Here is a 26,314-nt window from a genome sequence, read left to right on the forward strand (position 1 = left end):
TGTTTTGTGGAAGCTTTGTACAGTTTTTTCTTCTTTAGCGCTTTGAATTCTGGTATGATCCCTCAACCACTTACTCTCCCCCCGGTTCCCCCGGTTCCCCCAATTCACTCGGTTTGCCGACCGGGTGGAGCTAATTAAACACTCTCGATGCTGACCTTCGGATTGCTGCAGGGATACCAATCTTGCTACAACCTGATACCCTCGTTCGCCATAAATTCTAATATTCGATATTCTGATGACCTTTACGCATGCTTTTTGTTTCAGAAGTATTCTCTTGCAGTCCAAAAGTCATTGCGACTAACAATCATAATATTGACACCTGCGGCGCAATCGACTGAAGAACACCGTACCCATACATATTCGCAATGGAGGCTCTCTCGCCACGATCGACAAACCAGATGATCAAGCCCAAGCCTATAATGGATCGAAAAATCGCCGATAAGAATGCTGCCGCTGCTGGTCAGAAGGCTTCCTCCTCTAAAAACCATGCAGACCCACCACCACCCTTAGTTCCGGAGCCAGAAGAGGGCGGGGAGAGATATTCAATAGGCCAGTTTCTGGGAAAAGGAGGATTCGCAGTCTGCTACGAAGGAACGCTCGCCCGCAATGGTCGCGTGTATGCCATGAAAGTCGTGAAGTCTCAGATGCCTCAAAAGAAAATGGAAGAAAAGGTAGAGATAACCTTCTAATGTGGCCGGCGGGGAATGGTTTCCGTTAACGTATATGTGACAGTTCCGAACAGAGTTACAAATTCATTCGAAGATGCGCCATCCTTATATCGTTCAATTTTACCGCGCTTTTGCATTCGAACAAAGCACCTACGTGGTGCTGGAGTTATGCCCGAACGGATCGGTAATGGACATGGTTCGAAAGAGACGGTATCTCTCATTGCCGGAGGTTAGACGATTTATGATTCAACTTTGCGCTGCAGTAAAGTATCTACACAAGCGATTTGTGGCCCATCGCGATTTGAAAATGGGTAACTTGTTTCTCGACCACAACATGAACATCAAAGTTGGAGATTTTGGCCTGGCTGCCATGATTTTATCGGACAAGGATGCGAAAAGGCGAAACACACTTTGCGGAACGCCAAACTACATTGCGCCTGAGGTTTTGGATAAGAGCAAGGGTGGCCATACACAGAAGGTCGATATATGGTCGCTTGGTGTTATTTGCTTTGCCATGTTGACTGGTTACCCTCCATTTCAGTCAAAAACACAGGAAGAAATTTACAAAAAAGTGCGGAACTTACATTACGTATGGCCCAAGGACTCTGAGAACAACAATCATATTCCCGAAGAGGCCAAAGACCTGGTCAGCGCATGTTTAAATCTTGTCGATGAAGAACGTCCGGATCCCGATGATATTGTGGAGCACCCATTTTTCAACATGTATGATGGTTGCATTCCTCGCCAACTGGATCCCGCCTGTCGCTTCAATAAGCCTCTTTGGCTGAAAGAACAAGCACCACGTGGCGATGTTGTTGTTGGCGGATATAGTTTAGATTCGGACGAGAAGTTGCGTGCATATGTTTATCAGGTAGATGACCCTAGCCAACGCTACCATTCTTGCAAAGCCGCATTCTTTTCACTATGTGGCGTTGGTAGAAAACCGGATGGAACTGCTCGCAAGTCCGTCGGGCGAAACTGCTCCAAATCTGCCTACTCTGAGTGTGAGGCCGAGGATGCTAGGGGCCTTCGTCCACTAGTCCCTTTACCAACAGACTTTTTGTATCAGTGGCCTCATGATATTGAAGGTGACTGGTGCCTTATGGAAGCGGCGCGAAAAGCGCCCCGGACCGATGATTCTGCGCTCGACAGCAGTACCATGTCCCGACGCAATCTCTCTATTCGTCCCAACACGGTGGCTTCCTCCAGAACAAACGCGGCCTTGGCAGCAGCTCATCAACGTCGAATCGAGCCTCAAAGCCACGCGGCGACACTTCGACAGCAGGCTAGACCACCCCCTAGCCCTGCACGTAAATTACCGCCCATGAGTGAGCCTCAAGAGCCTCCCCGGCCACATCGAGATGCCAAAATCCCCGAGCCCGTACTCCTCCCAGTCAACGATGCTCCCGCTCCAGGTGGGCTCGCAGAACGCCCCATAAGAACTCGACGACTTGCATCTGCTTCCCAGGCTCCGACTCTGCGTGAAGTAGAGAGACCCCAACTAGCCAAGTCGACTAGTATGCCATCCGGGCTCACGATCGGAAAGACTCGATCTCAGTCTCGTAGACTTGAGGCAGCCAATCAAGGACCATCAATCGTCCCTCTTGAGCCGAAACTGGCGCCGAGGCCAGATGATCGCCGCGCAGCTAGTCGGCAGGCGTCTTTGCGATCAGTATCTCGACCTGATCTCAAAACTGCACCCAACAGAGTAGAGCGACCGAAGATCATCAGCCCCACAGAAGAAGGATTTGCCCATCGCATGCAGCCAAAACCCTTGACAGCTTCTCAAGGAATCAGTCGATCCAACAGTAAGGAAACTTCCTCAGGCAGGGCTCGCTCAAGTCTTGGATTGAGTCCTCTTTTCCACCAGGAGGATCTCTGTGAACTGTTACCGGGCACTTCTCTAAGTGAAGTCAACAATGACCTGCGCCTCATGCTATCGAATCTTCTAAACCATGCTCCTGCCCGTCGTCGGAGTGGTCCTCGCAGACAACCACATGCTTATGTTATAAAATGGGTTGACTACACCAACCGCTACGGTATTGGTTACGTTTTGGACGATGGAAGCGTGGGGTGTGTCTTCAAGGGTGAGAATGGTCAGCCGGCCTCCAGTGTAATCGTGCGAGATGGTGAAAGACACATTCGTCGAAAAGCCCGTAGTCTTGATAATGGCCAAGAGAAGGGCATTCCATATCCTGAAGCCGACTGTCTGATTCCTCGCAATGGCAGCGCCGTTGAATTCTACGAGAACCGCGATGATGATCTGTTGGGCTGCCGTGGTATTCGACGCGGATTCGTATCTCCATCTTTGTTCGATCCTCAGACATCGAAGGTGATGAGATTGCGTCTGAATGCCCAATCGGAGCCTGAAAAAGCAGACATGGAGAAGGTTAAGCGAGTCAAGCTGGTTGATCAGTTCGGAAAGTATATGATCGGATCATTGGGTCGCCATGGTGACGAGGGAATGACAGACGAGGTGTCTAGTCGTAGCAGTGGCCAGTTTATCAAATTCTACCAACGTCTAGGCAATGTCGGAATTTGGGGATTTGGCGATGGAGCTTTTCAGTTTAACTTCCCTGATCACACTAAACTTGTCATCGCGCCCGGGCGCACTCGAAGCTCTTCCCCGTGGATAGACTTCTACCACCTCTCCCCTTCTGCTGCCCGCTATTTTTCCGCTAAAGGGAGAATGCACCCGTCCGGCTTCGACACTCGTGCCGTTGCGTCAGATGAAGCAACGACTTTCTTGAGCATTGTCTATGGGGAATCTGTTAACTCTGCTGAAGCTCGTCTTCGGGAGATCTTGGACGCAAACTCTTTCTTGCAGAAAATCAGCTTCATAGCAGATGTTCTCAAAGTCTGGATCAAACATGGGCGTCTTGGTGGTCGTTCAACCGCAAAGCGTACTGTTGGTGACAACTCTGTTCCCCCGGAGATGTTCTGGCAGGGTACCCAGGAGCGGTCTCCAACAACAAGCCAAGGAACTAAATTTGTTTGGGTCACCGTTGGAGCGCCTGATGGCGATGGGGAGTATTGCTCAGTGGTGCTCAAGGATAGCGACAAGCAGAAGTCTGTCGCCGGTATGGATGTTGATAAGGAGATGGAAATGATACAGGAACGACTACGAGCAATGGGGAGGCAATGAGGAATCTTTTCTTTCGCTCTACTATTTATTTCACGATGTGATGATTTATTCTTGTCAATTGTTTTGATTTGGTGTACTGGTTTCTAGTTACGAAGGAGTTTGATGGTTGATACTCTGAGCCGCTTCACAGTAATGGCTCCGCTACATTCTAAATGACACTCTTTTTCTGATTGAATAACTTGTTTGAACTCGGCGTTCTATCCTGAACCCTATCACATAAGCAAACTATGTGAATCATGCGTATGGAGGTGTCTCCTGCAGCTGGTATACCGAAGCCTCATTAGCAAGGACTTCACCGTGACAGATTTTAGTCCAACCAGACTCAATCCCATCGCTGCCAGAGATTCCATGACTCCATCGAATTTTAAGATCAGGAGCCCACAGCTTACGATCATGATACAGCTTTTCCCATTTCACATCCATGGAGTTGAAGAAAGTCTCAGCACCCATGGCTTCAATGGCCGTATCTTGCATACCAGAGGTATTACATCGGACTTTTCCGAGCTGTTCAATCTCTTGACCGGCAGCAATGAGTTCTTCCGCAGACAATGCCTATAAAATTATCATTATGAAAACATCCTCAGTTGCTCAAGAATAATAGGGATCATTTATTACCTTCGTTGGGCTACCAATCTTTATGATGACAACATTCGCGAACTGCAGTGCCGTATTCTGTTTAATCGAGTCGAGCAATCTATCGAGGCCATCTCCGCGGACGCCAATTTCGAGGACGATGATCTTAGAAGGATTGAGCTGTCTGAGCCATTCGACAGTTTCGTCCGACTCAATATCTGCGTACTCAATCGCCTTCGAAGGAAAAGAGGGATTAGCCGCCTTAGTAGCCTCCGAAAGAGCTACAGATGCAGAAGTCACTTGTAAAAACCCGAGAGGTGCCACTGTCTTCTCCTTCCGCTCAAGGAAGTAAGCAAAGGTACGAGCGGTCTTAGTGGATCCACCGAGGCTGACGACAACAGCAGAAGACAAGTCAGCATCGGACTCGGACCAAGGGAGTTGGAATTGATTTCCAAGAGGATGAACGGGTGTTTTTATGTCTGGGTGAACTTGGAAAACATGTTCACTTAGATAATATCCGCATGTCCATAACGTGCGGAACACTGACGACCACGCTAATTGGCTCAGTGCTTCTTCTGGCGATACAGCAGATGGATAATTGCTCAGACTGCTCAAAGAGCAAACGGGGTTAGACCGTGGAGACTCTACATAATGGTTATAAAGGCTCATGAGCGTTTGGCGATGTGGACTGGTTTCAATCCAGTGTCCCTGTGGCGTGGTCTTCTCGAGCTGCATGTCCGTGAGGACTGCGGTGGTCGGCCAAATTCCGTACAGAAGAGTTTCTGGTGCAATTTCTGGAATTGTGCTCTCTACAACAGTTGAGAAACCCCAAGCTGGGGCGATTCCCCACTTGGAATTATCGTTGTATGGTGCTGGATAGTTCTCTTGTACGGGGTACAAGTCCCACCTAACACATTCAAGTCAGATTCTGTGAATTTTAGCTCGAATAAGAAGAACCTTACCACTTTAATGCAGTCCCTAGCATGGCATAAGATAGATTGTTTGCCCCCAAACTAACAATCTGAGGTCGAATGCGGACAGAGGAGGGACCTAGTTCTCCTAGCGTTGCACTGGCGGGGAGAGAGAAACTAGCATGCTGACTGATGTCCTGCTTAGAGACAACGTGAACTTCCATTGTGAAGTATGTATTGAAGAGGAGGTATTGTAGTCTGTTCTGAATTTAATGGACTGAGTGGACAACTTGAACTTATGAAGCAAGGTGGGGTGCTTTTATAGCTTCCACCGTACGGCCGCTAGATAACCCCACATCCGGATCAACCGTTCAGCTCTGGGGGCAAGCCTCGTACGTTATATTTCAAGATCGTTGAATTCGTTAGGTAGTGCGGGCTGCCATATGCTAGCCTTACGCCTTGAAAATAGTGCTAGTCGAAGTTATATCAATTGCTATGTTCACGGGTACGAAGGGGTACTAAAAGCCTCCCTCACGTTATTATGGGCCAGGCGAGCGGGCGATGAGTAAATACTAGTAAAGCTTTACAGTAAGGCTAAAAAATACCATACTTCCAGTTTTAAGTGACTTACAAATAAGTTAGTCTTGAATTTAAAAGAATTAATCTTTCCGACCCCAGGCGGATATTTCTAATGGCTACCGTGTAAGAAATTCATTTATAATGACCTGTTGTTTCGACAATCAACATATATTGTCCTGGGGCAATTCCATGTTGTCTCTCATAGTATACCAAGAGTAAAACCGACAATTTCTCGTTATTACTTTCTTCAATTGAGTCAATTCGACATTTCATGTGCAGACCGCATTGACAGTTGTTCATGGGGTATATTCAGGACGCTAAAATCTCACATTAGAGCGCCCAGTGGCTTGTTACCTATTAAGACCACGGCATTACTATGATGATGATGCCAGGACAGAGTCCGGAACGCGTGATAGATCTATAGTCCGAAACGCCTTCATAGACTGTAACACAAAGTAGATCACCTAGGCCTTTGAAAGACATTGCAGATGGTAATTTTCAGCTGATTCTACACCAATTTTGGATAGATGTTGCAAATGTTCGATATGTAACTTCCAGATCCAACTCTGGGACTTTCTTTCTCTATGCTTTGAACAAACTATCTATCCACGGGCATATCTTCCAAACGGCCCAAGCTTTACCAAACAAATCCACCATTCACCGTGCATCATTATACCGATATAATCATTTGGTAACCACGATCACCTACATTAAGCAAATTAAAAATCCGCAGATGCCTATACAAGGCACAATATATCGATATAATTCGCAGAGTAGCTTCGGAGAATCAGCTTGGATACAGATAACCAAAGAGCGAGTGAGTTGAACGATTGGTAACCAAATGAAGTTACTTACTTGATAGTCTTCAGTTGTTATTGATGTCTGTCTCCACAATAGGCCCTTTGTAGACGTGTCGTGCATGTAAGAAATAGTAAACTATGACAAGAAAAACCATTCCGAAACAGGCGACAGGAGAATAATTTATCTCGTTATATCATTATATCTGTCATATGGCCAACAACTGATCAAGAAGACTGCAATACTATAGGTGATTGCGCAGCCGTTGACGACGATACCCCAGATACCCGGAACTCTGAACAGATCCCACATATAATTACTGTTTCGTTACATTGATACAAGGCCTAGTTATGTGCTTAAGCTTCATGACAGCTTGCCATGGCCAACTTAAGCCTTTTCTTGGCTGGATTGAGCCAAAAAGACCATATGTCCATGGTCACACTGAAGAAGATACCAACTCTTTGAGCAGTACACCATCAAAGGACAGCCTTCAAGTTGGTGATGCTCCGCCATTCCTTGATCCAATTTCACTGCCTCATGGGTATACATATGTTAAGTCTTTCATTGAAGTATACTAGAATTAACAAATGGCAGGTCATTTCTGATATCAATTGAAAATGGGTTTGGGCCCTTAACGACCACTTGATCCATACCATAATTTACAATGAGCTCTTCAAATTCATCACAGTGACAGTGACACTATTGTCGTCGCCTCCAAGTACTCCACCCCCGGACACAAGCAACCAGTTACCAGTACCCTGCTCAAGCACCCTCACCGAGCGTGAATAGCTCGCGCTTTCAGCACACTCAATCTCCGTCCATTCGCCCTCTCCAAGAGCCTGATTGATGAATAGACTACTCGATGATTCTGCGCTTGCAACAATGGTTCCATGCTTACCACCATATGGTGTCCATGTCACATACGGTGCAGAGAGCGGCTCCGTACCACCCGAGGCAATGAGTTGAATTCCTTCTGCGGAGTTGAAATCTTCCGGATTCTCTGCAAGGCGGTAGTAGACTGGGAACGAGTAATCGGACGTGTTGAAGAAAGAGCCGTATTCGTGCATAAGAATATATTTCCCATTGGGTAACTGAGATAATTAGCCATAGCTCTTTCGGGTTCCAAATCAACCAGACTACTTACCTTCGTGACGGTTGTCATTCCCGGTCGATCAGTGTATGTAGGGTAGACACTATGATGGAGTTAGTTGTATCCAAAAATATTCATTGGGAGTCAACTTACACATCATCTACAACGGGACCCCAGCTTCGAAGATCATGCGAGACCTGATGAACCAATTTCTGGCCATTTGTCGTATTGGCCCGTTGATCAGAATAATAACAGATCAATTTCCCATTACTAAACTCATTAGCCAGCGTCACGAAAAACAAATGAAGAAACTCACTAAGCCATCAGGAAGGGCTCCCAAACAGGCGTCAATCCATTATCCGGCACCGCCTCCCCACCAGCAGCAATGTGACTCACAAACTCCCATTTCAATCCCTGATCAAAGGAAGCATATAGATCAATCTGTGTCGATGAGAGGTCCTCTGGAATACTATTTCCCGCTAGCAAGATCGTTCCCGCTGGAAAGGAACCTATGCGTTCGGGGAGATAGTATAGGAATGGTTGGTAGCGGAGCCCAAAGCCGTTTACCTGGTCGGTGACGTTTGAATAGGCGGACCAGGTTTTACCGTAATCTTTTGAACGGTAGATTGGGAAGTAAACGAGTGGTGGTTCGGGAGAGTAATTTTCCCATGTTGAGAGGAGGTCGCCGTTTGGAAGCTCAGCTGTGCGGGCGTAGAGGGTTCGGGGGATGTTGTATGTTGATGGTGGGGTGAAGATAGTCGCAGATAGAGGGGATGGGGAAGGTGATGAGTGTTGGACTGGTGTTGCAATCGCTGTTGCTGAGAACAAAGCTAGACTGAGGCTGTATGTGAATTTCATTTTGGGACGTTGATCTCCGGGCTCCAATGCAGGACAGGAGTTGGTGGTTTTATTTTTAATTGTTTTAATATTGTTTGTAGGTTATACTGAGATTCTACAGCATGGCTTTTATAGATGTTGGGTATGATATACCTTGGTTTGAAGTGAAATTTACTGTAAATTGTAATTGAGCTCATCCCGCCGGAGTTGTCCTTATTTTGGACTCGTCAGGTCATTGCATCTGGAATTATTGGCGTGTGGAGATAATTCCATCAATCGCATGGCTTTGCGGGCGCCTTGCAGAAGTTATTTGCCGAGAGACACGAAATTTGTATCTAGTATGCATAGGAAATATTACCGAGGTTCTGCCTTGAGGAATATTTTAATCTTGCAGACAAAAAAAGGTGTTGACTATGGAAGTGGCTAGATACTCCAACAACAACGTTTTGCGGGGGTTCCCCACGCTCCCCACTCGTGACGAAGTAATCCAGCCAGGTAGTCAGTAACTTTGATATTAGCACAGTTTGCTGAGAATCCTTCTAGATTATTATTAATACTCTACGTATAGGTTCAATACACCGGGAATTATTAGGCGCATGTTTAACTCGATCAGTGTATCTCAAAGACAGTATAAACTCCGTCTGCCTATCTGTGTTTCGATTCGTCTTTCCAATTATCTTTTCATTTGTTTTTTTTTTCATCTATATAGAGCTTACAGTACAGAGGATAGTGTTCTAGATGCTCAATATTAATATTGGGCTAGTGGGTTCTTTCATGGTGGCAGCTATGGTCCCCTTGCATTTACGTTTCAGTGTATAAATCCAGTCAATGCAGGGAAAACCCTAAGTACATCCCTTCAAATTGTAGAAATATATCAAATAGAATCATTCAATCAGTTCACAAGGACCCATAATAGCAATATCAACATGAAACCCAGGAAAAGCCAGAAGCCAGAAGCAAGAAGAACCCTTACAGGAACTTACTAGCCAAGCCCATCAGACCACTAGAGTTTCCACTGACAAGGCCAGCAAGACCACCAAGACCGCCGGAGCCACCGGAGCCACCACCTTGGCTCTTCATGTACATCTTCATAGCCATCTCAGCAGCATTGTTAACAGCAGACTGCTTGTCGCCGGACTAGACAAAAAAAAGAAACAATTAGTAAATCCATCCATCCATCCATCTAACACACAGATCCAAATCCAAGTAAAAAGACTTCAAGGGTCGGGGTATTTTCTCACCATGCTAGCACCACCACCCTGCTTCTCATCCCACAGCTTCGAAGCCTGAGCCATAGCCATACCAACAAGCTTATTCTTATCAAAGCCCCCATCGCTAGAGCCACCAGAAGTGAAAGACTTCATAGCCTGTAGCGCAGCACCCGAACCAACGGATCCAGCATCATGACTCTCCTGGCTGGGATCACCGCCTCCGTACAGCTTCTGGTGAGACTGCAGTACGTGCTGCTCGTCTATGTCGTAGTTCTGGTGGTTGGATAGGGAGTCCTTGTGCTCGTTTAGGAAGCCGAGGGCATTGTCGAAGAAGGATCCGTTAGAGGAGCCCTGGTCATGGTGTTCGCGGGCATGGGAGGCTGCGGAGGAGAAGTCGTCGCCGCCGCTGTAGGAGGGGGGACCGTTGTAGCGGGTGTCGTTGTATTCACCTCGGTCGCCTCGGTTGGGGCCATCGAAGGATTGGTTTTGGTCGTAGTAGTTTCCGGAGGCCATTTTGGGGAGTTGGATGAAATATGATATGAAGGGGATGTATATTTGGATGTGAATAAGAGAAGGGAGGGAAGTTGGGTGGTGAGGAAGGTAGAGTAGGTGAGATGGAGGGGGAGGGGTTGTTTGGTTGTTTGGTTATTATGATGTGGGGCTGTGGAGTCGATCTGGGAGATCTATTGGATTGGGTTTTTTGGTGAACCTTGTAGCTTGTTGAGCTGAGCTACTGGATTTTGAGTTGAAGTCGTACGGAAGAGGATTTTTCGTGCTTGGGGAGAAATAATACTGTTCTACTTATTTATTTTATGGGCTTCCATGAGGATCTAGTCAGTATCTGGGGATTTGTATGCTCGATTTACATGCGCGCAGGCTCAGTGCAAGTGATTTGGTACAGGTGCAGGTGCAGGTGTTGATGCTACGTACCGCTAGTCTTACTGGCTGCAGAAGTGGATACAGCTATCTACGAGAAAAATCGATCAACAAATGAAACGACCGATGTATGTGACAGGTCGAATTCGCTATGTGGTATCATCTATTTGGAAATAGTGCAGACATCCAACAACACCGTAAAAACCCAGGGTATAAGATGCAGAAGAAAAGAAAAGGGCGAAGAGATGGACAAGAGTAGAGGGGGGCAGAAATATAGGCAAGAAATAGGAAGGGATAATAATAAAAGAGAGAAAGGAAAAAAGAACACAGACTAACGCAGAATCAAACTATGGCAGGAATTTGTCATGCTCGCGATCTGATAAATTGCGCAGAAATCGTAATTTTCTCTCTCGGGCATTCAGCGCACACCGATCATCATCCTCTAGATCTGCTTCGCTCAGCCACTCATTCGGTAAACCAGCCACAGAGTACCCGGCTCCCCATTGGCGACGATCGTACTGCATGAATCCGCCAAAGTGGGGGTCCGTATTTGCGACCCATACAACACTGCCATCGGGCGAGTAGTCTGCGCCACCAACTTCGCCGAAGAAGTCGTGGACCTGTCGAGATTTGTACAGTTGGGCGTCGATTATTGAAATCCGGTCTGCAGGTTCACAACAAAGTAAAGTACGTGGACCACCACCTATGGGTGAGAAGCGGAGAGATCGGTAACCCGCGACATCGGAGTCGATCGTTGCGAGGACGCGCCACGTTCGGGCATCCCAGATATTTACCGTTTTGTCTTGGTTGCTTGTGGCGATGTGGCGCATGTCTGGGGACCAGGCACAGGCGAATCCGAAATCACGGTGGCCGCGGAGAGGATGGACCGGGCGGCCGGTGTCTGCTTCGATGATCCATGCATCTGGGGAATCGCCGATCACCACGCGGAGACGACTATCGGGAGATGTTGCGGTACAATTGATTGGTCGCGATAGTGCCTGATCGGAAAGAAAAATGTTGGTCTCGGTGTCCAAGATCCGCAGGTGTCGATCATTCGATGCAAACACGCAGATCGGCGATCGGCCAGTCCGATTGCGAATAATATCCACGTGGTTTGTGATGCCGTCATTGAAGTCAGGCGTTAATAGTCCACGCGCACCGGCACCCTCTCCATTCGAGGAATGTAGGCCATACTCGCCACAAAATCCGCCTGCAACGGTAAGGCCGTGTTGAGTCTTCATAGTAGAGATTTTTACGGGGCGTTGGATTCCCACATCCAGATCCGCTTGACTCAGATCAATCAGTGGGTGGAAATCGTCGTAGGCGGGGGTCCAAGAGTAGATTTTTGATCGACTAGCGAAGTGGACAGTGTTGTACGCCGGAACGGACATCAAATTTCGAAGCTGGAAATGTTCGATCGAAGCTTTATGTTCGGTATGCATCGACTTGGCACGAAAGTATGCCTCGTCGGAGGGCAATCGTCCCGCATGACTGATATGCGAATTGCTGATATTATGGTAGGATGTGTACCAAGCATCGCGGAGTGTGCGCGCGTCCGCTCGTTTCACTTTTAGTGTTTCTGCCCATGGAATCTGTTGCAGATCATAGGTATCGCGTTTCGATTTGGATGGTCGATGAATATGTAGAGGTGGTTCCCAGCCTATCATTTGAGATATTGGGCGGAATTGTCGTGGCATTCTGCCATCCGGACGAAACCCGGCAGGCAACAAGGACTGTACCATCCAGCGATGAATGAACTCGTCAATCGTATAATTGCGTTCAAAAGCTATTTCATTAGATCGTGCGGTAGGAACCATGTAAATTCAGTGGCAAACTTACTGGTTGTGTGAATAAGAGGCGGCACGAAATGTTCTGCTGGCGCAATTGGGTAGTCCTCATCCGGCATGAAACGTTCTGTTTGCGCAATTGGGTAGTCCTCTACTGGAACTGGCGGCTCTATTGGAAGAGATTCCTCGGGAAGAGACATCATCTCACTATGTTGTGTAGACATCTCGGATTGCGCATTCGCATCAAATGGGTCGTAATCTACTGGAGTATAGAACTCGTCCAGATTCACGTCATGTGCTGGAGCCTCAGCAACGTGCGAGGAATGGTATTGGCGTAGATGTTTCTCTTCGCCTGGATAAAATTTGATCAAATCCTCGATATCATCATCAGGTCCTGAAGAAGGTGATGACGATGAATAATCCTCGAACGTCGGTTCATAATCCATTACCAGATCCTTCTGCTGGTCGCCGTAATCATGAGCACTGGCAATAGTCGCGGTATTATGCCAGCTAACAGTCCGCTCGATGAGTTCCTGTACGACGCTTTCCATATCCACATCTCCATTGTGAACAGGGGACCTTGAAGACGACTCTGACTCTGATATCATACTGCTTTCCGTGTCAAAGGCACCCAAATGCTGTCGCTGCTGATCTGTTCCCGAGCTCTCCGCCTCAGTGCCGAATACCGTTGGATCCGCGTGTTCGAAACGAGGTCTGCTATTCCCTGAGACCGCACCAACAACTTGAGATACTAGGAAAGACCCGCTCTCCCCGTTGACAGGGTGCGGATATTGCGACACAGCCGCCAACGCCGCAACCCCCACATCGCGCAACCGCTGATCATCCTGTGACGCCATACCAGTCCACTGCGTATTGGTATGGGAAGAGCTCGATGCATGCGAAACATCCATATTTAAAGGCACGCCGCCATCATCCCGAAATCCGGCGGGCCTGTCGCTTAAATCTGACGGAGCGTTATTCATGAGTCGATGTTGGGCTGGTACTTCAGTCGCATCACATGACCCATGGCGAGGTATATTCGGATTGTAACCTGAATGCAAAAGGTCGGATGACGGCCGAATGGATGCAAAATTGCTGTCACCAAGCATCGGCCGTCAGAAAGCGAGGATATTGCGTCGATTCGGTTGTAAGCGGGGGATTTTTGAGTTCCAGTAGAAAAAAAAAAGTACGAGAGAAAAAAAAAAGATTTAGAAAATTAAAAAAAGAAAAGAGGAACAGGGAATAAAAAAAGTCCCGAAATCGCAACCACTCCGGAATGACCGATCAGCGAAGTGCGTGAGGCAACGAGAAGGCACAAAAGAAATATCGGTGGAGAAATCCTACGGCCGTCGACCAAAAAAGCTCCCACGCAGGCTGTCAGAAATGATACAGGTTGCGGGGGAGGGGGTTACACGAGCTGAAGTAATAAAGATGATCTCTGTATCTTTAGTCTAGGATTCGTGATCAGGATCCTTGTCTTTTAAGTGATCGGTCGCCAGTGCTTTGCAGGTGACTGCGTTGATGTATCCACTCTGCGTGGCGTATCGAATCAACTCGGCCCCAGCCGCCGAGTGTACAGTATGCGGACAAGATGGTAACGATGCAGACGTGGAGTCTTGGACGTGGACGTAGTCAGATCGCACGAGGGTGGCGGAGACAGAGACAGAGTGCAGTGCAGTGCGAAATGATTCTCCTCGGTCGGAGAAGGAGGGGTGTGTAGGTTCAACCGTTTATTTCAACGGGGTGTGGATAGGGACCTGAGCGCGGATGCGAGCACTGAGCGCTGTCTGGGTTTCTTGTTCCGGCTAGCGTCTTATCGAGATAATTGATACCTTAGGGATGAATCTCCGAGAGAGGAGATTCTGGTGGGTAAAACCGGATGAAACGGAATGGAATTGAACACCGCAACTTGGGAGAAACTCGCCAGGGGAAATGGCCCCAAAATAGTCCGGGATACTGGAACGTGTCGGTGTCGGGAATGAGGCGGGATGATCTGGTCCCAGGATAAAAAACGAGGCTGATAGCGGGATGTAGGATGACGAAAGGAGGAGTGGAAGGTGGGGAAATTAGACCGTCAATGTGCACTGCACCCAACGGGGGTGGGGATATAGCGCCAGCTTTACTGCAGGAGCACGAATAAAGTTGTTAATGAGTAGGGATTTCAGCAAATTAGATTTTAGAGAGAGAAATGTCACTTGGCCCGGGAATTACCCTCGGGTCTTCCAATGTGGTCAATGTGGTCAAGCTGGTTGTGTTGGTTGTGCTGAGGGGAGATTTAGTCAGCAGTGACTGTCTCCAACATTGAACATTTGAGGCCACGGAAATGTTTCCCTCGTCTATGTAGTAGATATATAAGAATTCGATTTTAATTGATATCAGATTAAGGGGCTAGTATGAATAACAGAAACTATGCAACAGAAATGAAATCCATACTATTTAGATATTAATGCAGGTGCCGCACTTACACTATATGAATACCATGTAGCTGGAGAATTTACTTATACTATAGTATATGATACATACTTTATACCAATCACTTACCCAGGAAACAGGAAAGGGAATATCCATTTCAGATAAAAAGCCAGGCACGGATGATTGTAAGTAGAAAAACAAGGAACAGAAAGTGATGAATCAATGAAACCCCTAAAATGACATATTACATTTCAAGGTTTTGGGAGTAAGAAAAGAAAAACACATAAAAAGAATGAGATAAGACTGCGATAATCATACAGAGATGTAAGCTAGAGTCTAAATATTAGTAGAATAACCTTCGAATAATCATGATAATCCAACTCGTCAGCACTGCCATCATTATTACATGCAGGGCGCACTGCAGATTACCCGGAAGCCCATGACCAGCGCATTGATCCAGTTGGGCAGAAAGAGCGATCCATGCGCACACCTCAACGCTGAAATTGACACGTGGAGGCAAGTGATGCTGACAATGAATATTATAATTAATACATAGGGATAGTGACTCGGACAATCGTATGATTCAATCTTTGAGTTTAAGTCCCACTTTCTTCAAGTGGGAGAGAATAGAGTCTATATACAGCAATTCATATAGTAGCCCAATGGTAGTTTATTCGATCATTCATTTGTACAGATAATAATTCAAACATAGCACACGTGAGATATAGCTCGTAAGTCGTGCGAAACCGTAAATTATAACCAGATCCGAGTCCGACAGTCCATAGTAATTAAAGGACCAACTTGAACGCCATTCCGAGAAATATGTAAAACGAAAAGATTAAATCACAGAGGCCAATTCGCTGAAAGAAAACTGGAAGGACAAAACAAAATAAGGTTTTAGAACAACGAAACAAACAAAGGTTGGTCAATAATCCGAGTATGTCTCATATGGGTATCCGTTCGTTGGCCTTTCTTGTTGTGGCCAAGTACTGTTTCGTAGACGTCGTTCTTTTATAGTTTGTTAGCATGGATAACGATCAGTGTGTAGGGTGATATGGAGGGGTATGTATACCTTTTTCGAAATCTCGCCATCGCTTCATTGTGATCTTCGTACTGTCGAATTCACCCTCCTCAGCGCCGTGGCCCTTATCCTTCTCTCCGGCTGTCTTCCGAGTGTCACCCCAGCTGAAATCGTCGAATTTCCAGAACGCGTAGGTGGGAAGGACAAAGTTCCAGATTGGTAGAGAAACGAGATAGATAAGCATCCAGAGAACGTAGACGAGGCGGTGCGCGGTCACGACAATCAAGACACCGGGTAGACCGAGGATCAAAGCAAGAAGTACCAAGGGAATAACCTGGACTGGCCTTCTGACAATTGATGAAATGACGACGTAGATGGTGAATGAAATAGCGGCTGGCAAGACGAGGGTTCCTACCAGCTCGATAAAAATGACGAATTGCATGCTGAAGCAGAATGTACCGCAGAGGTCGCGGACGAGAACTAGCTCAAACAGATTGTGTACTGTACTGTTGATCCAGCGACGACGTTGGGAGAGTAAAACCATGAATTTATCCGGGACAACTGTTTTACAGACGGCTTGTGGGACGAAGATTTGTTTGCGCTTCGGGAAGGTCTTCAGCATTAGAGTCGTTAGGTATCGGTCTTCACCGAGGAGGAGAAGATTCTTCTTGTGTAAGGTATCAACCACGTTTTCGGAGTAGTGCTCCACGACATCGGGGTTAGCGAGGATAGGAACCCAGTAGTTCTGGCCGCCCTTGGGGGCCTTGATTCGATACATGGAGAAACATCCTGGTAGACATGTGACACCACCGAATACAGACTCGAAAGATTTAGCTTGATGGTGAGAGATGAAGTATCTAGAGTGACTTTGGTTAGTTTATGTGTAACATGGGCTTGAATTGGGGGGAGGGACACAAACTCGAAGACTTGAATCATGGTGACCCAGCTGTCGGTCTTGTTGGCAATCTTTGTCTCACCGCAGAGACCCATGATCTCAGGATCCTTGACCATAGCGGATATCATGTGCGTCAAGCTGTCGGGGAATACTTTGGTATCGGCATCTACCATCAAAACCACTTCGTAGAAATCTGGAGGAAGTCCAGTGACATTCCACATGCCGTTGAAAATCTCAAATTCAAGCTCTGTCATTCTTTCATCAAACATGACTTTCTGCAGGAAAGACATGAGAATAATCTGACTGTCTCGCTTGCCACGGTTACCAGGTTTGGATTGAGTAGACTCAGCAGGGGTACCGCATTTCACAATAACCATCATTGGGACACGCTGCTGCTTCTCCGGGGGAATAATTGAGGTTTCACCGTAGTCATAGAATCCAGTGTAGACCTTAGACATATTATGTCTCTTTGAACCTGTAGCTACAGCGACATATGAGAAAGGCTGCACCTCATCTGGAGGAATTACATGGTCCTTCATCATGCCGACCACGATTTCTGGCGTCGAGAACTCTTCTCCTTTACCCTTGATCACACCGTCGCAAATCACGAGAATTGTCTTGTGGCTGTTGGGGTAATCGGTCATGGCGATAGAGTCCAGAGTAGTCCGAATTCCCTCTTCACCTTCTGAGTAACAAGTGACCAGGCAAAGAGCATGGGCCAAGGGGAACCCAAAGGGTTGCCATTCAGGTGGGGGTTGCGGAACAACAGCTTCATGGATAAACCCAGCAGGACCAGGACCCTCATTCTCAGGTACCATTGTTGGATAATGGGATTCTTGGGCACCGGGGGCGATCAAACTGGTTCGACTAGCGGTTGGGTTTCGAGAGTTATCGGCACTCAGGGTACCACCACTGCTGTTGTGGCTCATTTTATACATGGTACCCGTAGTAGTTGAGGCTGGCATGAGTCTGGATGTTGAGTTTTGACTGGCCATTGTCACATTGTTTGCACGCTGCTTGCTTCCACTGCCACCACCACCGCTAGATCCACCCATAACATATGGACTTGAGAAGCGAGATGTGGTCGGTAGGAAGCTAGAGCGTTTACTGACTCGATCAGGGATAGGCGGATCCATCATTCGAGGTGCAGGTCGGTAGATATCGTTGGACCAGTCTTCGATTTGTTGGTTTCGTGTCCTAGTATCGGAGCTCATACTGGTTCTCTCTGCTGCAAATTTCTTCGCCAGGAACCATTGGAACAGCACCGCAAAAGCAAACTTGACCACAACAATGGACAGGATGAAAATTAGAGATACGTAGAGCACCACTTTGGACGCAATACATCCGACAGTTTCTGTGTCGATGCTGCCCACTTTAATAATTTGGGCGAGACACTGTCCCATCTTCTTTGCATCTCCACCTTGCAGGTAATACGTGAGGTCCACTCCGCGAACATCTGGGTTCTCGCGTAGCTGGTCGAACTTAGCAGGATATGAGACCTGGCTCGTGTTGAACCAACGCAGAAGATCAAGGTCAAGGACACTACCAGAGTAAACCGCCAAGTTACGGCTCTTGTTCTTCGTGTCGTCCCATGTGAAGTACACATCTCCCGACGGATTAAGCTTCCAGAAAGGTTTCCGTGCAGCCGAACTGGTGTGGCAGGCCCATCCTTCGTAGTATGGCTCCGTCATATTTGGATCGGTAGAGCCATCCTGATTGAACGCATTGCAAGGGAAATACCATCCCAAGTTCCCATCAGAGTCGGTCGGGACACCACCTCCATCAACAGCCGTAATGAGCCCCTTGCAAGCTCCATTGACTTCCTGAAACATAAAGCTCCCATCCTGACCGCCGTATTTGTGAGGTAAATCATAGAGGACATTGTCATCTGATGGAATACCTTCAACTCCCGGGTGCTTCGAATGTTCTAGGTTATATGCCTGACCATGAAAGATCATGTAACCACTTCCAACCTCATTGATCTTTAATCGCGTGGGCGGATTCCCACAGACGGTAGCCGTGAAACCGAAAGTCAAGAAACCAACAAACGCCGCAACCATCAGAATAAGACTGATCAGGCCGATTTTCTCGCGCCACGCCGTCCGCTGTTCCTTCTGCGGCATACCAAAGCACTTGAGCACAATATCTGGCACCAGACAGCTCACCAAAGCACAATATGTAGTCCATAGATCTGGCGGCCGCACCTCCATCGCCTTCTGTCGTTTCTTCTCCTCGATGGTCATCGTTTTCGAAATGCGACGGGAAGATCTCCTCTTCTTTTTCGAACCTTTCGAACGATGTCGACTTGGCGCTCGTTCCATATGCTTATTTACATTTCCCCGCTGTCCATAAACTTCCTTTGACTTCATATCCGCGCTCTTGGAGCTGTTTGTCTCCACATCACCATCGCGATCGAGTAATGGGTCATGGCCTGTCGCGGAGGGGTGTGTGTTCATATGATGCGAACGTTGGCGATAGTGGTAATTGGGGTGGTCTGGTTCGATTCGATGACGCTCCGGTTTCACTAGGCCTTTCTTACGCCTCCCATCTCCGCCTCGTTCCATGCGATCTTCGTCTGTCTCGGGCGCTTGTCGGTGGCTATGTGAACGTCGGCGACGGTGGCGGTGAGTGGTAGGTGAGGACGGGCTGTCGCTGTAGCCTCCCGTGTCGGTATCTCTGCGATGGCGCCGTGAGGGTTCTCGGAAGGCTCGAACTTCTTCACGCCGAGGCGAGGCCTTGCCTGGCCTCTGCGGCAACGACATGGTTCTATGGGAAGGTTGTTAGTTTTTGTCTTTGTCTTTCTTTTGGCTTTTTTTTTCTCTCTCGATCTGGGAAACAGTGTCGCAAAGGGTGGCCGCACTCACTCCTAGAATCCCCCGATCATTCACAGTAATGTAGGTGATGGAAATTGACCAGGGTTAGAGTTTTGGGTGATGTGGTCAATTTTTCGCTATTCGTCTGCTTCTTTTCTTTGACTCAAGTTGCAAATTCAACCTGGTCACTCTAGCTCATTAATCGGTGATCAGTGAGGGCCCGCCGTCTCTGAATCCCCGCCGCAATGCGAGTTTAGCGCCGGTACTTTGGAACGTGGAAAGAATGTCGGATCAGTAACAAAGCCAAGGTCACGGTCTGGATCTCTGTTGTATCCTCTTCTTGCTCTTTTGGAGGAGCTAGGATTCGATCTAAGTGGTCCTGAGGAGCGTCACAGGTGTAGCGATCGCTGCGGTCGGCCGGTGCAACGAGGGTCGGGGGTGGAGAAATAAACAAAGGTCCACCGAGGCTGTCCGGGTCGAGAACGTCAGAACGTCCAAGCGTCGAAAATTGGAAAAACGAGTGCGAAGGGGAGAATGATTTTCAAGCTGGAATCTTAAATTCAGGAGAGATGTATTTCTCGTAGGGGAGTTTCAAGACATTTGATTTTATTCCTAACGTAACTGAAGTACCACCGTGACCGTGACCACCAATTTGACGCTGACTTAGCTCCAGTCCAGTGACTTTTTGGACTAGACCAAGTTAAGATAAAGGAGATGTTACTACTGGGTTTTTCCCCTCGCTTGGAATCCTCGTTCTCGTTTCATCTATACATTTTTAATATTTATTTGGCCTTCTCTGCATTCATTTTTGCCTGTCATTTCTCTTCATCTAGAGTGCCGTACACATGGGACCAGGGTAATCTTGTCGCTAGGGGCAATGCAACCACGGCGTATCCCCACTGCATCTACCATTATTGGTTAACACTCCAGGGACTGGACCACGCCAAACTCATTCTGGTTGAACGGAACCTTTTTGCTCTCTTTGACCAGCGAATAAACTGGATCTGTTTACTATTTAATCCGTGTTTTGATTAGTGTTTTTCCACTCTTTGCTCGCTTTGACTGAGACCAGAGGGGAACTACAGCCGAGCATGGCTGGACTAACATTAACTAACATTAACTAACAATACCACTAATTATAATTCTAATCACGGGGTCATCAAGTTTTTTCTCTCTCTTTCTGCTTTCTCTTTTGCCTTCGAGTTCTATTTTCGGACAGCATAGCATTCATGCATAATTGTGTACCAGCATTATTCTAGGGGTCGCACGGTCATTTTTCCCGAGTCTGACTGATCTATTCAGGAGCACTAGGTTCGGGTTGTACATATTGTATGTACTATACTGGAGCCTCCCACTGCTGTCTTTTCAATTAGTCTTCTCCCAGACCCACCGATCGACTCTTAGGCCGGATTACATGACAATATCCAATTCACCCCTAACGGCAGACCTACTGGCGGTCTACTTGAATACTGAACTTGATATTCATGCGGATTACATATCCAAGGTCAAGCAGGTCTCGTAAACACCTGCTCATAGCTGCCCCTCTGCTTTTCTACTTGTGCGCTATCACATTCCATCGCCACCGCTTATAAGATCCATATCTTAAAAATCGAATTATTTATCTATTATCAGTTATCAATAGTGGTGCGAGGCTCGAGGGGGCATTTATTGCCAAAAACCTTGCCGAATTACCATTTGTATTTATATGAATTCATATACCTAAAATAAGGGTGCAGCGGAACATATACCATAAACTACGCTATAAACTATGTCGTCGTCATCATCTACTTTCCCAGGACTCCGAGTCATGATCCGAAAGCTCCCTAATCGCGACCGGGAATCCCTGTCCGGGATCAGGGGTCCAAAACCCAGTGTCCAGTGTGCCAAAGCATGATGTGATCGACGCCGAGTATAGGCCTACATATAAGCCCAAAAGCCTCCAGGGCTGTAAGCATACTGTTTACCATAAGCTGCACCATGACCCTGCGCCCGGTAGAACAATGACAGTCCAAAGTACTAGTACACAGTATAATAACCATATCAGATTTTTGAATCCTACCAACACACAAAATTCAAAATGAAAACCCTCTGTTCGAGGCCATTTCGCCGCATTCCTAAAAACTCGCGGATCCAACCCGACTATCCCTGTGCAAGGGTACTGCATCGCAGCAGCGCATGGGAGCCATGCTCACTTCCCCGTTCGAACTGGAATGCAGCCTGTGCATATGACAGAGATCAGATCGGTATGCGACTGTGTACCGATGTAGTAATACTGGAATAGTAGATCTCCATGTAGACCTCTGGAGTGATACTTCAACTGAGCACATACCTTGTCCAGACGGAGTTTGGCGCCGGTATGCGCCACGAGTAGTTAGTAACTGGGAGGACAAAATCTGAACCATTGGCAACTCCGGTTTTCAGCTTTTGATCGAGATGTAAATTAAGAATGTCGTCATATTCTATATTTATTTTGCAATAATGATTATCATGTAGCGCAAAATAAGATTTTGGCTGTAAGAGAACAAAACTAAACTAAACATCGTCGTGGTTATTCATGTAGTCCCGCAAGGAGCACTCTCACGAATCCATTATTAGGAGGTCCGACCGGGCCGTGCGAGGGTTAAGCGTGATAAAGTCAATTGAGAGGATTTTGTACATAGAAAAATCATAAAGGAAAGAAAAACGGAATAAACAATACCACTACTACTACTAGTAAAAGGAAAGGATCATGGTTGAGCCCAAATACCGATGCCTAAATAATTGCAGTCCAGTGACCACGGTATAAATATAGTAACATTTGCTTAGTATCGGAAGAACTCAATAAAGACACTAATCTTGAACCCTTTCTCGAGCTGTGATTGTCCGGGTTCCAGATTGGCGACACCGTGACTCAGTTGTTGCTTCCACGCACAGCGCTAAGCTTGGTAAGACTGGGGGCCCGGAGATGCCGGCCACTAGAAGAGGAAGAGGGGTAAAATAAGCCTAAGAGTCTTGGAGGGTTTGGCATTGAGGATAGATGCGGTGAATTCCCCGTGACTATAGACAACACTAGTAACTTTGAAGTAAGTCACTAAGCTAGGTACCGTCTAGTAACCTTGAATTTGGTACTAGTTATGCCGCTCCTGTGCCCCCGCGTCTGGTCCCCACCAATATTAGGGTGCGATCATCCGAGGGGTCCACTGCGAATCCTATGGGGATAGTTCGGTTCTGCTGGGCATGCGGGTAGGAGGGTAAGATGGAATGGAAGGTTAGAGGCTGAGGGAGAGAAAAGGGAATTAAAATTTTAATTCATCCTGGAGAAACTTGATCTCTCGTATCGATCGTGATCCTCGTGTTTAGACTTCTGTGCCCAGCGGGATGATATACTACAATAGTATGTGCGGAGTACTATTTAATGGGATCTATAACTTGCACAAATGCTTCAAATGTTCTTTCAGTCTTGAGTGAACAGCATGAGGCTACTGATTTTTTTTTTTACTCTCTCTGCTTCCTTTCTCTTTCTGTCTATCTATGTGGAGCAGGTGGATAGGTGGATCGATCGTTGTACAGCATCGGACTGCATTCCAAGGTTATGACGATGGGCATATTCCAAGACTGTAAGCGCCCTCTCTAGTTTGCTATTTATACGAGACTAGATCTCAGCCATACCGACAAAGAATATGCTAAAGTAACATCATAATGATGGAAGAGCTCTTCGTGTTCTGCAGTTGAATCAGCCCAGCTTACTAGTGTTCCAAGCCCTGGAGATTGACTGAGGTTGACTCTACAGCAGAATTAAACCAATTCAAATTCAGAACAAACAAACAGATCTTAATTTAAATCAGATCAAAACTCGTAATCCACGGCAAAGCCAAATAACAGGAAAAAATAAAAATCCCTTCAAGGAGTAAACTAGCGATGGTCGAGTGGGGAGCCTGAGTGGAGGTGACCCTTTTACTTGTGTTCTTTATCGCCGTTGGCTGAAACATGCTCGGCGTCTCCCCCTCCCCTCGCTTCATAAAAAAAAACTTCATCTTCAATTTCACCATTTTCTCCTCCCTCCAATGTGACCTCGGTCGATCATCTGGCTCTGGTGTGTTTTAAGTCTTACTTTCCCATCGACTCATTTTTTCATTCCTCCTCAAGCATTTTCCCACCGTTGCTACTACCCCCATTGACACACACCCCGACACACCTCCGATCCACTAACAAACTGGGGCTACCCGACCCTTGTCTCCACGGCATCTTGCATCTTCGACCTCTCATTGGAACACTAGTCTATTCGATTTCCACACGGGACAGCTTCATGTCAGAATAATCGCATACCAACTCTCCCCCGCTAGACATAGCATTTACACTCGTTTTTACCATCGGTCCTCTTCTCGACAATAGGCAATAAGATTCACTCTGTGTCTAGAGTTCCTTTCATTCCATTCCCCAAAAATGGCTTCTTCAGTGGCAAATGGCCACGCGCTACCATCTCCTCCGCCAGCTTATCTCCGCGATTCACCCCCACCGCTATCTTTGCGCGATTCCAACATCACCGTGCCTCGAACAATTCCAACTCGTCCCAGTGATATCACTCTCATCGGAAAACAAATCTCCATACAAACCGAGTCTGAGCATTTCTCCGTGGTTCAAAACTCCCCACGCTCCCCGGTTAGAATCGATAGCGGAGCTCCAGTTCCCCGCCCATCCAGTGTACAAATCGAAAATGTCACCAATATTCCAGCAACACCGCAGTTGCAGCTACCAGAGTTTGCTCAGGTGTCCCTCAATGACCCTACACCCCCACAACAATCGTGGAACCCTTCACATCCTCTGCGACGCGACTCCTTACCAGCAGCGCCGTATTCACAATCGCGCCCATACGGCCATACCCCAGCTAGCAGCGGATCGTGGTCGGTGACAGAGTCGCAGTTGAAAGACGAGGCGACGGATCTCACAAAGAAGAACATCTCAATTGATCGTGCAAACATGAGTAACCAGAACTCCTCTCGTGGAAGTCTGGAGAGCGACGCGGTTGCCGAAGAGAATTACGAACCTTTGACGTACCATCACCAACAGCAACAGAATGCGCAATCTCAGACGCAGGCATCTAAGCGCGCAACATTGGGTATGGATTTGGCTGAGAACCCCTCTGGATCAACTGGGAACTTACTCGCGCGGCGTACGAGAATTTCTCGTCCCCTCTCTACCTATTCGTCTGGTTCTGAGGTCGGCATGGCTGGCCACCGTCGCAATCTGTCTGCATCTCCATACATGCATGGCAGATCCTCATCGAGGAATTCAACTGCATCCCCGGATAACCGATCGACTTCCTTCCTGGACCTGCTTAATACATCATACCCGCAACCTGGTCCAAGTGTTTCCCAGTTCGACAACTCGCACCTTCAATCCGCCGTCGGCAACAACGCTTCGCTGTTAAGCCATAAGCAAACTTTTGAAATGTACCTTCAAAACGTGAAGAAGACTGATGCACCGGCCGTGCAGTACGAGTTTGCCGTATTCATGATTAACTCCATGCACGAAATGCCCAATGTGGACCTCGAGGACACAATGTCCATCACTCGAGCTCGACTTCTTCGTGAATCAAAATCTATTCTCCAGCGACTAGCTGATCGCAGCTACCCATTTGCACAATATTACCTCGGCGACGGGTATGCCTCCGGATTATTCAACAAGGGCAAGGAAGACTATGACCGCGCATTCTCGCTCTTCGTCGCTGCTAGCAAACACGGCCATGTGGAGGCTTGTTACCGTGCCGCTTTATGCTACGAATTCGGCTGGGGAACAAGAGCAGATGGTGGGCGTGCAGTTCAGTTCTATCGACAAGCTGCATCGAAGAACCACCCCGGTGCAATGATGCGTATGGCCAAGGCCTGCATAGCCGGTGATATGGGATTAGGGAAGCGGTACCGCGAGGGCATAAAATGGATGAAGCGTGCGACCGAGTCTGCGGATACGCAGTATAACTCTGGTCCGTACGAATTGGGCGTGCTGCACGAAACAGGCTTCGGGGATGATGTTTTCGCCGATGCATCTTACGCAGCGCAGCTTTTCACTAAGTCTGCTGAATTGGGCCATGTTGAGGCTGCTTACAGAATGGGAGATGCATATGAGCACGGCAAATTGAACTGTCCTCGTGATCCGGCGCTGAGTATACATTTCTATACCTCGGCGGCACAGGCGCAGCACCCCCTCGCTATGATGGCTTTGTGTGCATGGTATATGGTGGGAGCAGTACCTGTCCTTGAGAAAGATGAAAACGAGGCCTATGAATGGGCTCTGCGTGCCGCTAATCTTGGTAAGAAGTTTTTATCCCTATGTTCAAGAGTATTCCTAACCACTTTGTTCATTCAGGTTTGGTAAAGGCTCAATATGCAGCTGGATATTTTACGGAAATGGGACTTGGTTGCCGACGTGATCCTCTCGAAGCAAATGTATGGTACGTCAAGGCCGCTGATCAAGGCGATGAGCGAGCCAGAGCGCGCCTCGCTGCGATTAGAGCTGCTGCGGAGGGTGCCAACCCTGCCTTTCATGGTCGCAATGGAGCCCGCCCTCGCAAAGAGAAGAAGAGTCATCCCCAAGGTCAGTTCCGAGATGTTTTGTTTTGTTTCACGAGCAACTGTGAAGACTTCCATGAAGACATAACAGTGCTAATATTATCTACCCTAGATCCCACTAAGCAAAAGCAAAAGCGATTTGCCATTTTCTAA

The 26,314-nt window shown here is 47.5% G+C and overlaps 7 protein-coding genes across 7 annotated transcripts; 2 read left to right on the forward strand and 5 right to left on the reverse strand.

Moving 5' to 3' along the window:
* Positions 1 to 365: 365 nt before the first annotated feature.
* N7478_000178 (PLK family serine/threonine-protein kinase) lies at positions 366 to 3,813 on the forward strand (the record flags this gene model as incomplete). The annotated part of the gene is made up of 2 exons (XM_056916394.1): positions 366 to 671; positions 733 to 3,813. 2 exons carry the CDS (start codon positions 366 to 368, stop codon positions 3,811 to 3,813), a joined length of 3,387 nt encoding a protein of 1,128 aa, XP_056784274.1.
* A 234-nt stretch (positions 3,814 to 4,047) lies between these two features.
* N7478_000179 (DUF2855 family protein) lies at positions 4,048 to 5,521 on the reverse strand (the record flags this gene model as incomplete). Its single annotated transcript, XM_056916395.1, has 3 exons — positions 4,048 to 4,365; positions 4,429 to 5,293; positions 5,349 to 5,521. The coding sequence occupies 3 exons, from the start codon at positions 5,519 to 5,521 to the stop codon at positions 4,048 to 4,050; spliced, it is 1,356 nt and encodes a 451-aa protein (XP_056784275.1).
* A 1,812-nt stretch (positions 5,522 to 7,333) lies between these two features.
* Positions 7,334 to 8,622, reverse strand: N7478_000180 (sialidase family protein; the record flags this gene model as incomplete). The annotated part of the gene is made up of 4 exons (XM_056916396.1): positions 7,334 to 7,765; positions 7,819 to 7,867; positions 7,918 to 8,034; positions 8,081 to 8,622. 4 exons carry the CDS (start codon positions 8,620 to 8,622, stop codon positions 7,334 to 7,336), a joined length of 1,140 nt encoding a protein of 379 aa, XP_056784276.1.
* A 948-nt stretch (positions 8,623 to 9,570) lies between these two features.
* On the reverse strand, positions 9,571 to 10,325 carry N7478_000181 (uncharacterized protein; the record flags this gene model as incomplete). The annotated part of the gene is made up of 2 exons (XM_056916397.1): positions 9,571 to 9,738; positions 9,843 to 10,325. 2 exons carry the CDS (start codon positions 10,323 to 10,325, stop codon positions 9,571 to 9,573), a joined length of 651 nt encoding a protein of 216 aa, XP_056784277.1.
* Positions 10,326 to 11,035: 710 nt separating this feature from the next.
* N7478_000182 (WD40 repeat domain-containing protein) lies at positions 11,036 to 13,386 on the reverse strand (the record flags this gene model as incomplete). Its single annotated transcript, XM_056916398.1, has 2 exons — positions 11,036 to 12,474; positions 12,528 to 13,386. 2 exons carry the CDS (start codon positions 13,384 to 13,386, stop codon positions 11,036 to 11,038), a joined length of 2,298 nt encoding a protein of 765 aa, XP_056784278.1.
* Positions 13,387 to 15,812: 2,426 nt separating this feature from the next.
* On the reverse strand, positions 15,813 to 19,565 carry chsF (chitin synthase CHS3; the record flags this gene model as incomplete). Its single annotated transcript, XM_056916399.1, has 3 exons — positions 15,813 to 15,895; positions 15,960 to 16,765; positions 16,828 to 19,565. 3 exons carry the CDS (start codon positions 19,563 to 19,565, stop codon positions 15,813 to 15,815), a joined length of 3,627 nt encoding a protein of 1,208 aa, XP_056784279.1.
* A 4,473-nt stretch (positions 19,566 to 24,038) lies between these two features.
* Positions 24,039 to 26,314, forward strand: chs3 (putative chitin synthase activator (Chs3); the record flags this gene model as incomplete). The annotated part of the gene is made up of 3 exons (XM_056916400.1): positions 24,039 to 25,902; positions 25,959 to 26,186; positions 26,274 to 26,314. The coding sequence occupies 3 exons, from the start codon at positions 24,039 to 24,041 to the stop codon at positions 26,312 to 26,314; spliced, it is 2,133 nt and encodes a 710-aa protein (XP_056784280.1).

The sequence above is a fragment of the Penicillium angulare genome, assembly GCF_028827245.1.
Source record: "Penicillium angulare strain IBT 27051 chromosome Unknown utg000001l_segment0_segment0, whole genome shotgun sequence".
Lineage (NCBI taxonomy): Eukaryota > Fungi > Ascomycota > Eurotiomycetes > Eurotiales > Aspergillaceae > Penicillium > Penicillium angulare.